The sequence below is a fragment of the Struthio camelus genome, chromosome 20 (assembly GCF_040807025.1).
Source record: "Struthio camelus isolate bStrCam1 chromosome 20, bStrCam1.hap1, whole genome shotgun sequence".
In the NCBI taxonomy this organism is placed as follows: domain Eukaryota; kingdom Metazoa; phylum Chordata; class Aves; order Struthioniformes; family Struthionidae; genus Struthio; species Struthio camelus.
Window position 1 is genome coordinate 9,891,340 of NC_090961.1, and position 17,289 is coordinate 9,908,628.

The following is a 17,289-nucleotide window of genomic DNA, read 5'->3' on the forward strand; positions in this document are numbered from 1 at the left end:
TCCAAAACAAGACAGATCCCCCGAGCTGCGCTGCAGTTGCTGGTGCTTTCTGCCCCGACAAGGTAAACGAGGACTGAACAGGGCAACATTTAACTAACCTGCCATCATTAGAAAAAAACCCACTCGAGGTAGAACAGGAGCATATTAGCAGGAAAGCACGAGTTAGAGTTATCTTCACAGTTGCTCCTGTTCATCTAGCCCTGTATCTATCAATTCATCAGTCCCTTAATACCTCTTACAATGTACTCAGCAGCTGAATGCCAGTATCTACCAGAGCTCTTAACCCACAGCTCTGAGGTGTTTGCCATCCTAACCCCTCCATGTCCTAGGGAGACTCAAAAGAAACTTCTCATTATTTCTGGAGCGTCCCCACGACAAAAGCTTGTTCTGGTCAGTGCAGCAGCTGCAGGTCTGGGTACACTGCAGGTGAGCACAGGAGTGTGCTTTAGCACGCTGCGGCTTGATCTAGCTTCAAACTTGCTAATAGGGGTACCAGTGACAGACATGTGTTATAGTCACATGGAATCCAGCACAAGCTAAATTATTATTACGTCATTTTAGGGCATGCTTTAATTTGCTGCTGACTTCTACTTAAGTAGACAATCCAGTCACTTCTGCAGCCCCTGCATGTGAAACTTTGCATCTCAGTCACAGTTTCTAGCTTGCTGCAAGAAAAGGACCTAATGCTAAACCCAGAGCTCAGACAAAAAGAACTACTGGGCACTCTGCCCGAGTGAGAACTGCTGGGTAGACCAACCTACACCTCTCCTCCTCTGCGCTAAGACAGACTTTCCTGAGAAGGTCAGAGGCGCTTTTCCAGGATAAAGGCAGTGTCTCAACTGTGAAGATTTGCAGACATCAGTTTGAAGCATGCCAAACTCATGTTGCAACTTCTTCGAGGATTTCAAAACTTCACCCTCAGTTTCCTCTTTGCTCCTCTTTCTTGCCCTTTTTCTCTCACAATCTGTCTGTCCATCTCTTCTCAAAGTGTCACATTAAGTAGTTAGAATAGTTGTGTCTCCATCATTTATTTCTCAGAGGGAAACAGTTATGTGCCACTGTTTTGCGAAAGGAGGAGGATAAGACCAGTGCAGGGACTCTGTGCAAACTGGGAGCTATCCTGGTTCAACCAGCACAGCTTGCTATGATTTTCTGTTTGTTCCTCTGACAACAGATGCCTCTCATTCTTTCTTTTCCTCCAACCCCACCAATGTTATATATTGCACAGGATAGTCATCAAACACCTATCATTTGCATGTGTTCCTTATCTTTTCCATAACTAGAAGGAAGTCGATACAAATCTGAGCTTGGCAAAACTGCAAAGTTCTGGTAAAACAGAAAGTTGGGGGAGAAGGTCATTTTTCCTTAAAAATCACTTTCAGTGATCTATCTTGGGACTTCAGCACAGCTTGTAGGCCCATGGACTCTGCCACACACATTGCTTGAGGCCATGCATCTCCCACCCAGCCTACAAGGCCCCTGGTGTTAGAACTTCATCAAACCTGAAATACTTCACATGAAAATTGTTGGCCTAGATAAACCAAAAGTTTTCATGAAGATCTTGTTACGCTAGAAAGAGAAGAGTCTGGGAGAGAAAGAAAACCATTCATCTCCTTGTGAGGTATCCAAGTGCCTTGATTATGATCTACTTCACTGGACAACAGCAGCCGCAAATGGTCTTCATATAGCTGGCTGAGCAGTCTTACCTGGAGCCCCTCCACAGGCATTGTAATGAAGCTTTAGAAGACCCAGTATCCAGGCCATCAAACAATAGTAGAAACCTCCCTATAAGCAGGATTAGATGCATCAAATGATCCATCATTTTCAACAGAGTCTCAGTCGAACTCGGGTCCTGGCGCATTAAGCAAGCACTTTTTCTGTCTGATCCTGGAAAAACTGAGCGGAAGTACTGGCCACAGATTTTGAACGGGGCTAGCAAGAGGTTAAGCAAACAGTAAAGAGGGAGTTGAATAAAACACACCCTTACCAAGATCATGACTTTGCTCCTTAGTGTCAAACAACTGCACATTGATGGTTTCCTGCTTCTGATCCAGGTAGTAGGTGCCATCAGTGACCAAGTGAACAAGGACTGCTGCAGCTACCATCGGCTGGGAAAAATAAGCCTAGGGGAAAAAAAAAGCCCACAAAAGCTAAGGTGAAGGAAAGTGATGGGCTTTAAAAAAAGCAACAGTCAGTGCAGAAAATTTAAAATAACAATTCCCACTCCAAGTTACAGAGAAGTCTTCTCTTCCAATCTATCCTGCTTATTGGAACTTTCACAGAATGTGCTTTATCCAGCACGCAAGAAATCTAAACCCAGATACACAAACTAAATAAGACTTGAGTTAAACAGCTCTGCAGCTGGAGGCTGTAACCTCTCTGAAACTCAATGGACTTGTCACAGGAGGGCACTTTACCAGTCGCTCCCTAGATTGTTACATGCTCATAGACTTTGTTTTTGTTATTTTGCACCAAACATACTACTAAGAAAGGAGCAGCTAGGCACTAGGAAGGCCATCCCAGGATATTTCTTTCGCCTATTGCAGAGCCTTTGAATCGACAGGCAAACAGGAAACTTCTGAATTACCCCGGGACTTGTGCCCTTCTTACCTTGAGCCAGAAAATGGTCTGAGTCATGTGGGAATACTGGAAATTGGCCGTGCAGGGATACCAAGCGTACTGAGACACACCATCATTCAAGTCAATCACCTTAGTTCGACACATCTGAGAAAGGAAAAGGAAATGCTAGAATGAATGTAAATGATACTATGAAAGGATTATGACTGTTTAAAGTGGGACAAAAGTCCAGGTACATTGCTACAATAAAATAATACGTAATAATGATGTCTCTAAATACCATGAGATTATTCCAAAGTTAAGTTTTTTGGGTCTTTCACCTCAATAAAAATTTAAACTTAAAAAGGAGCAAAGGACTCACAGCAGCAGGATGGTAATCAACAGTTTCTTCTTGTACTTAATTTGTTACAACAAGGGTTTTGAGAGTATTCAGACCAACTTTGCTCCCACCTAAATGGACCACCACTTTTCCACTGAAGTCAAAGCAACAATCACTTCTGAAAGTACCAACTCAAAGCAGAAGACAGCCTGTGGATGCACTCCACACCACTCAAGCAATGTCCTGTTTAAGCCTGCACATCACTGTAACCCCAGGGAAGCTACAGATGGCCATGTAAACTGGGAAATAAATGTAGCCAGGAAGGTCCTGTTTCTACAACCAAACTTAAGCAAATGCAAGGTTAATCTCTTTTAGTAACCAGTTTCTGTAATGGGAGTCAATTCTTCCTACATCCAGCATTTTTCATAACAGGCACAAGTGGGCTTATAAGCAAACTTCTTTTCAGTAAAGAGCAAGAAGACAAATCCAAAATGCTGGCATGGATGAAAAGCCCAGAGAGAACACTTGAATTTAAATACCAGCGAGTCTTGCAGTGCCATCGGTATGGAAGATGTGAAAAAGAAGCTGCAAGAAATAGTAGGATTTACACTGAAACCGCACAGCTACATGAACCTGCTTTATCAAGAAGCAAATATGACTATAACTTTCATCCCCCAAAGAAGAATGAGCAAGAGAATGTCCGTGACGCAAAAAGCTGCCACTATATTAGAAGGATGCTTCCACCTGAGGTGCTCAGAGCCATCAGAAGCGTACCTGTGAAGATTCACAATACTTTGGTGACTTCAGTGACTTTCGTTGTTATCTAGAGGCACAGAGACAGAGGGAATTCCTTGTGGTCACACAGTATATTGGTAATGGAGCTATGAATGTAACCCAAGAGGCGAAAACATCTCAAATGGCTGTGCTAACCACGTGACCAGCACACAAGAGAGTCTAGCACTGATTACAGAGATCACTTGTGCTAGGTGCTAAGTGGAGCCATATACTCTTGGGGACATTATTAGATTTCTTTCCAAGACTGAAGCCTAAACTGAGCAATCTGATGGTGATGTGCTGTCAGTAAAGCCGTTCCCATAAGCAATTTCCCTGATTATTGAAACAAAAAGAAAACCCTAAAGTGAAATGAGAGAATTAGCCGAAACATTTTTAATGGTTTAAAATACTATGTCCACTCAGTAATTATGCACAGAACTCCCCCCTAGGTCCCGGCAGGCAAAGTCAAGGCAATGCAAAGAGAGCCTGGGAAAGAGAAACCAGATTGGCCAAAAGTGAGGTAATCACTTCTATAATCTGAATCCCTCAAGGTCCAGCACACAGGAATCTATGGGTAAAACATAAATCAGCTTTAATGGGCTGGAAGAAGATTTTTAGTTTATTTATTTTTTAAAACAACTGGGACCAAGCTTCACTGAGGCTAGCCAGTGGATAGTGTTACATTTTAAAGCAGAGCAAGGCTTTACATAAACTATCTGTGGCATTTGAAATCCTGTCCAGCAATTCGACATGTATCATTTCGCAATTCTCTTTTCTTGCATTTTCAGCAGCCTGTCTCTTGCTGGAAGCATGGTTTTTATTTTAATACCTCTCCAGTTAGGGAATTTATCTTACCCACATCTGCAATTTATATGGTCATAGAGCACTTTGACATGAACAAAGGTCTCATTACTTTTATATGATTTTGTTCTTATTCTTGCATCTTCTCGCACCCTATTGGTCCAAAAAGGTGGTTGAAAGAAACAGGAGGACTGATGTTTGCTGCATTTTAAGTGTCACTTGCTGGGTGAGTGAAAACCTGTATTAAGAACTCACCCAGACTTTCACCAAAAGTTTGAATCAAACCCAAAACAAACCACTGCTGAGGTGGTTTGGAAATCTCTGATAACTTTTAAATGCCTTGTTTGATTTGTGTGCGTGTGTTAACTGTAGCACTTTCTGGTTCTGCCTGAGACTATTAGTAAAAAACTTAACATTGCATAAAGAGCCTGTGTTTCAGACATGTGCAGCTGAGTTGTGCAGACTCAGAAGACCGGCCTACTTTGAACAGGGTTAGATAAGCTTCCAGGCCTGCTGAGGCTGCTCTACTACTCAGGCAAGTGATTCAAAGCAGTACTGCGGTAAAATGTTATTTTATGAGAGTATGACTGAGAAGTGAGGGAAAAGTCTACTAGGCATGATATCAAGATTGGCTACGATAGCCTGTTCTACACGAGCTGTTACCTAGTGAATTTATCTAGCACAAAAAGGTCCTTTAAGGTTTCCTAATAACAGCTTGATTGGATAAACTGTCCCAGTCACCTACAGACTCCACCATCTCAACAGCCTCTTTAATATACCTGGTAAATACATCCCCTTTTCAACTCTAACCAATTACTGAGTGTCACACAACAACTGCAAAGTCTGAGAATTACTTGCTAGGATAATCTTTCACACCTCTGCCTTTAAGGCATCTCTGAGAAGATGACAGCAGTGTGAAGGCACTTATTACTACAATCCCATCACTTTTAACTTGCAATTGAACAGTACAGGACAGCGGCGTTCAAAGGGAGGAGGGACACACAAGAAGGGAACATCAGGAGACGCTGGGATTAGGACATGGCAACTCAGCTCATTCCAATGGGCTGGAAGACAGAGTATCACCTCTCCTCATGGCTACAAAATCATAGCAATTCATGTTGACGAGAAATAAATTGTTTCCTAACATCCTCATCTGCTACAGCAATGCAAAAGAGCAGCTAAAGCACCTGACAGCTGTGGAGGGAAGATGTGATGGATGTACTTTTCATTTCAGGGTGTTACCAAACACTACAGCATTTGCTTTGAAGAGTGACGGAATCACACAGGACTCAAAACTTTACTCACTGGGACTCATCCAGGCTCTTAGACCCATATAGTATTTGGGATCCACAGAAGCTTAGTATCTGCTCCAAAGTAGTTGGGAAGTACTTGCGTCTACTTACTGGAAGCCCATGCCATACTCCTCCCTAGAAAGCTGCTTTCAATTAAAGAGCTAACGATGTCTGTTCCTTTCAGAAGGTTCTAATCCAGCTCGTCTCCCACCCACACATTTTGTACACAAACATAGAGAGACAGAACGAACAAGGGCAGAGAGCGCTGTGGTATTTTCCCACAAGAGGGAATGCCTGGAGGTTTCCCTTTAACTGATTTATACAACCTTTTGTCAATCACAAGGACAACATGTTCTTCAGACTGCCTCTCCTGTTTTCCTTCTCTTACTCAAGAGGACCAAAGAATGTGTCAGCAAAAAGGGAAAAGTGATATATTAGGAAGTCCTAGTTCATTGCCATATCTAAAACACATTTACTATTGCAACAAGTATCATTCAACTGCTTTTCCTCATAACCTTTTACTTTCAGGTAATGTGGGAAAATACCAAAGAGCAAATTTAGGAAGGCATCTTCCTGAATGGCTCCCAACCATTCCGGTTCCATGAGCAATAATTCTGCACACCTATATTGTGGGTAGCATCATGGTTTGGTCTGTTATCCACCTGTATCATTACAGGAGCAACGGTGGCTGCGTTTGGCTCCGAGCAATGTTACATTCTGTTGATGGTCATGTGTTGTCAGCAAGCCACAGGTTAAGGATCACTGATCAGTCGATTGGGCACTAGACAAGGGGTCAACACAACTGCATCCAGTGCATAGCTCCATTACCAACTTTCTGGTCAGCCCTTAATGATATTCCCCATGTCACACAGGTACCTTGAGGGTAAAAGCCATTAGTAACAAACAGGGGCAAAGATGTTACAAAGAGAAGGGACAAATACGCACAGATGTGTGATGGATATGCCTCCCCACATGAGTAGGTTGGATACAAATAGATGTCATCCAGCTCTGTCCTTCCAATTGAGTGAGCACAGTCAGATACCACAGGCTTTGCATACAGTAGTGGTTCTCATCTCTCACATTGTTGAATCAATATAATCCTAAGTGCAGACAGGCAAAGCTGCTATTTATACTAGGGATGCAGGCCTACTCAACTCTGGCACAGGGCTGACACTGCAGTTGGAGTCGACATGCCTGTGTGCGTGCCCTCAGATAGCTGCACGCAGAGCAAATCTCTAGTGTGCGCATTGGTCTATTCTCAAAAACCCATCCGTTCTGCCATCTCGGGGTTTCCTCGAGACCATATCTTTAAGTTAAGAACAGGTATGAAGAACCACCACACCTCCTTTTCCATCAGGCAGTAGAGAGCAACCTTCTTCTGGAGGAAAACCTTGGAGGTGGTTATAACGTCCCAAATGTTACACTGCTGCCTCTCCCTCACTTCCTTTTAGTGCGAACTGCACTGCTGCTACTTCTGCTCCAAGAGAGTCAATGATGTGGGTTTCTGGGTTGAAATAGGCTATACACTGTCCCATTTGCAAAACAGCAACCACAAAACGAGCAGGAACAGGATCTACTGGTAAAACCCACATTACCATCTATTTTTGGAGTGCACACATCCTGAAAGGGACAGCACAAGTGCACAGAAATACTCACTGACTGATATGAAACCTGTGGAGGCACAAACAGAACATACTCTGTTGTTTGCAGATCCAGCTAAAGAACAGATTTCAACTATAATAATGAATCCTAATTAATCTACTGTTTCTCGCTGGCTGCCCTGCAGAATGTTCCTTATATTTAACCCAACAAATGCCAGAGAATCCCAACCATGATATAAGCAACATTTTAACACATCCCTTACTGATGAAATCTCTAACTCCCCATTGTCAGACATCGGGGTTGGCACACACCGAGAGGTCAGATTTTTAAGCCTGTTTTTGTTCTTGCAGATCTAAGGTTAATTTTACCCAAGGATGTGAAACTCCAGTGCAGTTGCTAAATATCAGGAAGGTTCCTGCTTGTTTATTGCCCAATATTATAAGGCAGCTTGACTGCCACATGGACGCCACTCAGATTGCCTACTGCAGCGCAGACGTCCAATCTGTTCTAAAAGCTGTTCCAGTGTTCTTCTCGTTCAAGCTAGGAATTGGGCTGGAGTCACAGAAGAATGAAACTGCCCATACTAGCAAGCAGGGAATCCTTAAAAAGGCCACCATTTGGGTTTCAACAAACACCTCGACAATCGGCCAATTTCTATGACCAATCCAAACCTCAAGGGCCTACAGAGCTCAGATGGAAACTGTACATGAACACGCTTACTCAAGGGACATCCAGAAATTTTGCTCTGAGTTTTCTTCCAGATTTTGGCCAGAAATCTTTTAAGACTAGTCCTTTTATTAATATCCTGGATTTAGTGTTTCCAGTGTACTGGATTTGTCCTGTCAGCAGTATAAAGTCAATGGTTAGCTGACAAACTTAGAAAATCAGGATTGGGTCATTTCAGGTCGGCCTCTGAAACTTAAGGAAAACATTCACAGTTATTTTATCCAAACAGGTCCCTATACCATATTTTTATGTGCACTAACCACAAATTTATAACCCCCTGTTTTTGTAGGTAAAACAAAGAACCACCCTCCCCCCAAAAAAACAACTCTGAGATTCAGCGGTAGCATAGGTTATAAGCAGGTGCAGATAAAAGGAAAATTGTGTCCTTTTTCTTTCAATAGCCTTCCTGCTTCTGATCCCTTATAGTCTGCTTCCTCCTCCTTAACAGCAACTTTTCCTTACCTCTGATACCCATAAGCTGCATCTTCTGCTCCAAACCTCCCCTTGTTCTCTGTGTCTGATTTGGTCACAGGGAAACAGTTTTTCAGTAGTGGTACTTTTAAGAGGGTAAGAAATATATCTTTGAAAACACAGTTGGACTAAGTCCTGCGCTTTGTCGGCTTTTGCCTGTTTTTATTGGGTTACTTAAAGGTCTGAGGGCAAAAGATGAAAAACTAGCACGGTTGCGTTCCTCCAGGACAAAGACATGTAGGCAGCTGATCAGCAGAAAAGCTTTATCAACTGGAAGCTGATAAAACTCCTGGGGTAACACACTGATGCTCTATTACTCCCAGATTCAGCCGGCTCAGAAGGGGAACTCTCATCTGTCAATTCTATCGGTGTAATGAAGAACAGAATTTGCCTGTGGGATTGGGAAGCAGATTATGTCTCCTGCAGGACAAAACAAAGCCCTCTCGCAAGTTGCTATGTCCATTCTCAGCACAGCCACTTTCCGTTTGAATCTGGAGCAGCTGATGGTATCTGAAGCTTGCAGATTTAGCATTCATTTATCCTGTTACTACAGTTTTCCTAACAAAGAACCCCGGTTTTCAGCTAAAGGATGGGCTTTTTATTAATTTATGCATATGAAAACATCATAACTGATATGATGTTGGCATCAGTGGTTTGCTACCAGTATGACATGGCAATAAGTTCCTCCATTCTTACAATAGAAATGATGACACTTGTTTCCAAAGGGAGATTTCCTTATGCAGAGTATTGGATGTAAAACAGGGCTGTGATTCACAAACGAGTGGGAGATGCAAAGGGTCGTTTTGTTTTGTCATATAAGCCGGTTTAGGTTCAGAAACGCAAATGGGAGTTACAGGGATTTTCAGTAGGTGATGGCCCAGATTGCATGTGTATCCAATGTGTGTTTTAACTTTAGCTTTCTCAAAAAACGCAGTTACTTCTGTTCCAAAGAGTCTGCATGAACAATGTATTTAAATTTTTAAATCAAGCAGGCCTGCACTCTTTGAGCTTTCCTTTGAATTTCTGGTATCCCCAAATTCAAAGTAAACTTCATTTAAAAATACTGAGTTCAAATCAAAATCACATAAAACCATACACTTCACATGGTATACCTGAATAAACTGTATATCAGTTCTGATTGGCCCTATACCAAGCCCACACTGGCTTTGACAACCAGCCAGGTGTAATCAAAATATTTAGGATCCTAGCTGGACCTACTGAGAAAAACAATATGGAGTTTTGATTTTATAACAAAACCCTAACCAGATGATTTTTGCATGGTTCAGAGAATCACTCCAAAGATGTCACTCAATCCCTGAGCCAGATACTAGAGAAAAAGAGCAAGAGAGAGAAGAAATAATTAATTGTGCTAATGTGATTTAACGATCAACTTGCATCTTTGCACAAGTCCACAAGTAAATACAAGAATTTGGAGCTTATAAGCATAACTTATACTTGTCTGTACTTCTTTTGCCATTCAGCAGTGCATATTGAATAGATGTAAAAGGAAGTGACAGCTCAAAGTGCATGGCAATGCAGGACACAATCTCATGTGAAGCACTTGCAAGTGTAACTAAGCATTTTGCCATGTGCTACTGTTTATTCATATCTGGGGTTTACTATTTATTCAACACAGCCATAGGACATAAAGAAGCTGCCCTCAGACAGCTACATCCTCTATTCCAACACCACTAGGATTTTCATCTAGGAGGACTGATTCCCAGAATCAGCCCTGAACTGCATTCTACTGTTATGTTCAAATTTCCAAATACATCTATGATTACAAATAGCAGCCAAATGCAGCCTGCTAGACAGACAACATGAAGGACACAGCACCTGAACAAGACCTTCTACCTTCAGTTCCACAAACACGAGTCTCATTAAAGCTAAAAGATATTTTCAACCAGCAGCTACAGCTCTTGTCTACAGCCTTCCACACTGCTGCTCACAAAAGTGCAAAGGCATTATAGACTGATAAGTGCTTTAGCAGACTGTGTATCCATCCACTGGAGAGCGAGGTCAAACAAATACAGTAGCCAGAACATTATTTTTGGCTGTACACTTGGGTTCCCGAACTGCCTGTCTCTAACTTGAACCAGCTAGGTCCACTACAGCAAAGCTTGCATGTAACTGCTGGCCAAGGCTGGTGGTGGGGGTGCTATGGCAAAGGAAAATAATCCCACTCCTAATGCAATTATCACTAATGAGTGGAGCAAAGGCTTTTTTTCTTTTCTTTTTTTTTCTTTGAAAGGAGCACTTTATTTGGAAGCAGCTGGCATCAGAAAATCAGGATGTCAAAAGCAGAATATGTGCCACACATTAGGAGGCCCTTAAAAATATGTTTTATTATTATATTAGTGGATCCAACTCTCTGGACTTTTGTAGTTTTTCTGGTTTGGCAAGACAAAGCAGGACTGGGCTTCTCATGATGGACTTGGTAACATCCCTTCCTTCCTCCCCAAGTTGGTCCTATACATTTGCTTGGATGAAGAAAGCACACAGCTAGTTAGAAAAGGCCCCAAAACAACATAGCAAACATGCAAAGACCTTTAGCTTGACGCAGAGTTCTCCATCAGAATAATACGCTGGCTTAGATGTACAGTGATGCTTAGAAGCACTTGGGCAAAATTTCTCACAGGAAGAGAGACAAATAGGAAAAAAATTAAGCATATTTTTTCAACTAGCAAGAAGGAAAAAAACATAATACTCTTCGGTTTCAAGCACTGCAGGAGCAGACCCTAAATATCCCTCTACTTAACCTCACCTCCCCTGAATAGCCTAAGTGCAAATCAGGTACGGTAACAACTTCCAGGAGATGTGAGACACCGCAGGTGCCATCACGTTCTCCAAAGATCGCTCGCTAAGCTTTGCCTCTGGCTGAAACAAACAGCCGCGCAGTGGTTAATGTCAGCTCTGACCACATGATCCCATTCAGGAAAGGTCAAAAGAGTGATTTTTCATTTAAAAACATCTGTGTGTTTAAAGAACAAAACTTTCTCATGTGCAGAAAATCAGGGGTTTCCAGTGCTTTTATTTTCAGAGTTAAATTCATGTTTTCCAGTTTTGTTTAGGGTTATTTACCATGTAAACACACTGTATAAACCGCATGCATGCCTCAACACACAGCGCTTCCAAATGCAAGAATAACTGGGGGTGCAAATCTCTCTCTCTCCCTCAGTCTCCTTTTCCCCCTCGAAGCTGCACAGCTTTCCGCAGCACGCTCATGCTAAGCTAGCCAGACACCCAGTTGTTGTCTTTCACTATATGAAGACGTACATACTCCTCAAATCTAAGAGTATAAGTCTGCTCTGGCCTCTCAACAGGCTTTAATTGGATACATCCAGGGGGATGATACATTGAGAAGAGACACTCTGAATGCAACAGCAAGAGGGAAGAAGGTGGTGGAGATGCTAGCGAGTGTGGCGGGGGGTGTGTGTGTGCGCGTATGTGCGCCCATGCGATTGCGTAGGAGTGCTAGCATGTGCATTTGCAAGGAGCCAACTACAGTTACACTTCAGCCGTCAAAGCCTTTTGGTTTCCTATCCAACTAGTCAGCCATATATCAGCATGCACTAATTAAAATTAAACCTCCCTGTGGCTTGTTTTCCTTAATACCTGAAGGCATGGCTTGTGGTATGCAAATCTGAAAGTTCCTCCTTACTTCCCTGGGCTTTTCTAGCTGTCACTCTAAAACCGCTGACTAATGAAACTGCTGCCGCATGAACAAATTCCTCTAAACAAGTTGGACCGTCCAGTGAGACTCTTTGTTGAGCAGCAGTCAGTTGCTTCCTTTGGCACGCGACCATTCACATCTGCATCCAAGTAAGGTTTTGTTGCAGGTGCCTGGGGAAGCCCGTCCCTTTTATCTAACCTCAGAGCAGCACTGGGTGATCTGATAAGCTTCAAACTCAAGTGGATTAAACCAGAGGACCACTCGGAGCATTTCCTCCTTGAATGACCCAGGCTAGGGGGGGAGTTCCCAGAAACTCCCAGCTGCTCCCAAAAGAAGTTACCATGGGGATTAAAGCACAAGCATCATCTGCGAGAGGAAGCTCACGGCTTCTTCAGCCTCATTGTTTCCCCAGAGTAGTCTCCGAGAGGACGGAGTGGGAGTGCAGGGGATGGAGGAACTCACAGCTGCTGGAGTCTCGGCCTTTCCCACCAGAAATAACTGCTGGGACAAAGTAAAATTTCCAAACAGCAGGGCCTTCCTTTTCCAGTAGGTAAAGGTCACAGGGTAAATACAGTGCAGTGCACCAGGAAAAGATCTGCTGTGCAAGAAGGCTAGATTTCTAAGGCTATTTAGATGGGGAAAGGTGAAAAGAAAGCTCAAACGGTGCTCAGCAGGTTAGAAACGCAAGGGCAGTTAGATGCTTAGGCACTTCTATAAATCCTAAACCCCGACCTGCACTGTTAAATGCCCAAATACCCCTGAGAACTTGGCCACAATTGTCCTCAAAGCTTTTCTTTTCCTTTCCTTTCCTTTCCTTTCCTTTCCTTTTCTTTTCTTTTCTTTTCTTTTCTTTTCTTTTCTTTTCTTTTCTTTTCTTTTCTTTTCTTTTCTTTTCTTTTCTTTTCCTTTCCTTTCCTTTCTTTTCCTTTCTTTTCCTTTCTTTTCCTTTCTTTTCCTTTCTTTTCCTTTCTTTTCTTTTTTAAGGAACCTGCAGTTAAGCTATACAAAAGTATCATTCAACATGGATGATGTGCCCACCTTTAAACGCAGAAGCACGGGCTGCACCTCCAGAGCTGTGCAGGGGCAAGCAAGACACAAATACAGCTGAGCATGGAGGGGCTGACTGGGAGTGAGGGCAAGCCATAGCCCATCTCCTTTGAGACCGAACTTGCCTCCAAAAATAAGTCATCTCCACTCTGTGCTTCAGCTTCCCCCGACAAATAGGGAACTCCAGTCTTACCGCAGAGTGATGATCCAAGGGCTAATTAACAAATAAGGGGAAAACAATGAGAGATCTTCTGCCCAAAATGCTCAGCTTCACGGTTTTGGTCCACTGACCAAAATGACTAGCAGACCTTGATATGTTCCTGAAATAAGGGCTGCTCCCAGTAAGAAGGTACATTGCACACACAGATAATAGCACTGACCAGGGAAACAAGGGCTTCCTGGTATGCGTTAGAAGTTTGCAGCTGGCCCTAAGGCCACAGTAGAACACTGGGCCCGCAGGGCTTCGGCTGACAGCAAAGGCAGTTGGGGCCATTTACCAAATGGGTGAATCATGTCTACTTACCACATTCGCAACTAAAATGACTTCAGAAGACACTGACTCTCAAACCTTACAGAGAGTATTTTCAAAAATGAGAACTAATTCGGGGGTCTTCAACAGTAAGGGCACCATCTGAGGTAGCAGGAACTGGGAGAGACTCATAGCAGCTCAAGAGTTCATCCGGATGGCTCCCCCCCCCCCCTTTTTTTTTAAGCAGTGTTTATTTGCAGGTGGGAACAGCAGGCTTGACTTGAGAGACCTTCTAATATGGTATGCTTTCAGGACAGTGCTGGGTAACTACCATCCTCCAAAAATCATGCCTTTTAGAGACATCTCAAAATGAACACCCCAGAATTAAGTGGCATTCAGAATGAGAGGTCTCTCATGACAATGTGGGCTTAAATGCCTACGGCACTCTGAACAAGTAGTGCAGACAATCCTCCATTTAAAAGAAAAAATAAATTCTCCGCCGCTGGCATGAGAAAGTTTACTTTCAGGCTTAAAGAAATGATCGTGTGGTTTTTGAGGATGGCATTCCGTTCTGCTGAAGAATAGCACCCTGCCTGTCTGTATATCTGTGGCTTTGTAGCTACATTACAATCTTGGAGAGTTCTGTTTACATATTTTACGTGTTTTCTTGTGCAGAACATGAAACCAAATTACATAGTAAAGGCCATTATGGCTTCGTTCTTGCACCCTTTTCCATCCTCGCCTTCCGATCATTTGTTTTAATTCCATCAAAATCAATGAGCTGGGCATTTTTAACTTTGCTTGATTGACTAGCAATGCTTTAGGCAGGTTTATTCTCAGTTGTGCAGGGAAATCATGCAAAAGCTGGTTAAACTATATGACGGGGGGGTAGGGAGAAGACGGCTGTGGCGGGGGTGGGATGAGAAATGCTGAGAACCCTTCATGCATGAACAATACAGACGTGTCGATGCATTTATGCAAAATCGTTCTGCTCTGAATGGAGAGGGACCCAAGACAAACAATCCGGATGGGATGCAGGGGAGCTATCCCACGCTTACGGCTGGACATGCTCTGCATCTAAAGGGTTCGGAGCAGCAACGGCAGATGGAGAGACTGGCAGGTTGAGGGGCAAGGGCTGAGGAGGGGGGTCTCCTTTCAGACGAGTGCATGCTAACGAGCCCTGCGATTGTCGCGGGGTCCTGTTTTCCATCTCACTGATGACAGAGGGGGTTCCAAGCTGTTTTCCATTACAGCGTGTAATCCGGGTGGGTGGCTGGGTGTACAGCAGATATGATCATTAACTGACATGTTAGTTCCTAAAGAAGCACATAATCCTTATTATTATCCGAGATAATATTCCCTGTCTGTCTTCTGCTCACCTCTAACAACAAAAAAACGCATGGAATTCTGCCCTTGTTTTGTTAGTGGTAACTGTCTCCTGATCCTAGGAAGACAGGACCAATTTCCAGCACCTGAGGATTTTGGTTTGACCTTCATCTTTGAAAAGGTCAGACTGAACCTCTCTGAGAGTACTGATGGCTGCTTTGCTCTCTGCATCATCCTTTGTTTCTTTTATCTATTTTCTGTACAGTACACAAAGGGAACACAGTGTACCAGCCCCTGGTACTCACTGTTCTGTTCCCCTTAGACGACTTGCATATGTGCTCTTGAAAAATTATTCTAAAAACTAGTGGGGGAGGGGAGTGGAAAGAAAAAAAAATCCCTGGAGTGTTTGGTAGAATTGCTTGGAATCTCCTCTGACATCTCATTGTGTTCTCTCTGTCCTCCCCTAACACAAATCAGCCAGAGGCTACTACATCAGCCATGGGGTCTGAAGGTTTACTACTGCCAGGATCAAATGAGCACTGAAAGAAGTGAGGGACTGAGGGGAGAGAGGGAGCAAACCGCTGTTTGTCCTAACAGAGAACAGGCAGTCAGGTGATGGACAGCATCCCCTTTCACCAGCCAGCTCTGGATCTCCTTTACGGGTAACCATCTTTCTCAACCATCTCTCTGCAAGCCAGTCTTTTTCATGCTACTATGTATAGAAATCCCATTTTTCATTTCATTTTACTTCAGAGACCTCCTCAAAACACTGAGGTATTTCTGAGCAGGAGCCAGGGTCCTGAAGTTCGCATCCATCTCTGTACCATCCCTGGCCTGGGTGCCCTTTGCACGGCCCACATCTCAAAGGAGACGGTGCAGCAGGGAGACAGAGGACTAAAGACCAAGTGGAATTCCCCATGCAAACCACAGCAGAGCTACGAACAAGAGCACCTCCTTTGGCAGGAAGATTGCAAAATCCAGCTTTCTCAGTGAGACAGATGGGAAATAAGGTTTCTAAACATTAGAGCAACGAGTCTGTGGAACAGTTTTCCAGTCATTCTGTACTGGGAACAAAAGCCAAACTGTGTTAGGATAAAGCCTGATTATTTCACAAATGGGATGATGTGAGGTGGCTGACAGCACTGAAATGCAGTGGATTTAATGACCCCAGAACCCCTTCCAGGTCTGCGTTCCCAGAAATCAAGCCCCAGCAGGACCTGAACGCAGTTTTCTTTTTTTCACGATATGAACATTTCCTTTTCAAGAATTTCTGAACTTCCTAGTGCTGGCAGGATGACCGGGGTGAGTAACGCACAGTGCCTGCACCGTCTCTGAGGAGGCCTGGTGTTTAATCCTCAAACAGTAGTTTTACCTTTCTGAGCTTCAGTTTCCACATCCATTAAATGGAACAAAAACCTCTTTCTCCAAGTAGTGAGGCTGTGATAAGGCTTAATTAATCTGCATTCATTCAAAAACTACGGAAAATATCATCACTTAAGTCAAGGATTCTTATGAGAAGGAATGAGATCCCTAGCCTGGATTTGCCTGATGGTCAGGGTCAGGCTTGTAAATGACTCAAACCTGCTTAAGGGAGGGCTGGAGGATCTCCCTGGAGCAGAGCCTCTGCACATTCTGCCTTCTCTGGCTCTGCGGCAGGAGAAGCGGAGAAGCCAGGAGGCTCGTGTGTCAGGACTACCTCCGCAGCTGGAGAGGGGGCCTCTGCCACTTAGCAGCCTTCAGGTGACAGAGCAAATTGGCTGCTCTGTAGTATCTGGGGAAGGGCTGAAATAAGGATTAAGATTTGGGCTCCCCTGAACTAATTTTAGATTTGGAGCTTCTATAAACTAAGCTCAAGACTTTTGGTGGATCAGCCAGTACTGGAAATCTGCTCAGATGACTACAGCAAACCAACATTCCTTTCGCAACACAATGTGCACTGTCCAGTTCATCTTTTTCCAGAACTGGTCTCTGATCACTCATGGTTCCTCCATTAATGGTTTTTCTTAGTGGGATTCTGTTCTCATCCTCCAGAGATCAGCAGTTCAAAGCCTGGCTCTGCTATAAATAACTAAGACATTTGCAAAGCAAATCATCTTATTAAAAATGGGGATTTTTTTTTATCCTTCCAACCACAACAAAACTCTTACCGTTGAAGAGCAACAGGACTTGGCTGTGAGTTGGGAAGTTCAAAAAGGGCCACTTGCAGAGCTGA

General features: G+C 43.5%; 1 protein-coding gene across 1 annotated transcript in view; it reads right to left on the reverse strand.

Moving 5' to 3' along the window:
• Window positions 1–17,289, reverse strand: part of PAPPA (pappalysin 1) — a 187,821-nt gene that overhangs the window by 56,888 nt on the left and 113,644 nt on the right. The window contains exons 11-12 of the mRNA XM_009668174.2: window positions 2,611–2,724; window positions 1,988–2,123 (exon numbers count right to left, since the gene is read on the reverse strand). Coding sequence (XP_009666469.1) covers window positions 1,988–2,123; window positions 2,611–2,724 — 250 coding nt within the window. The remainder of the gene's footprint in view (window positions 1–1,987; window positions 2,124–2,610; window positions 2,725–17,289) is intronic.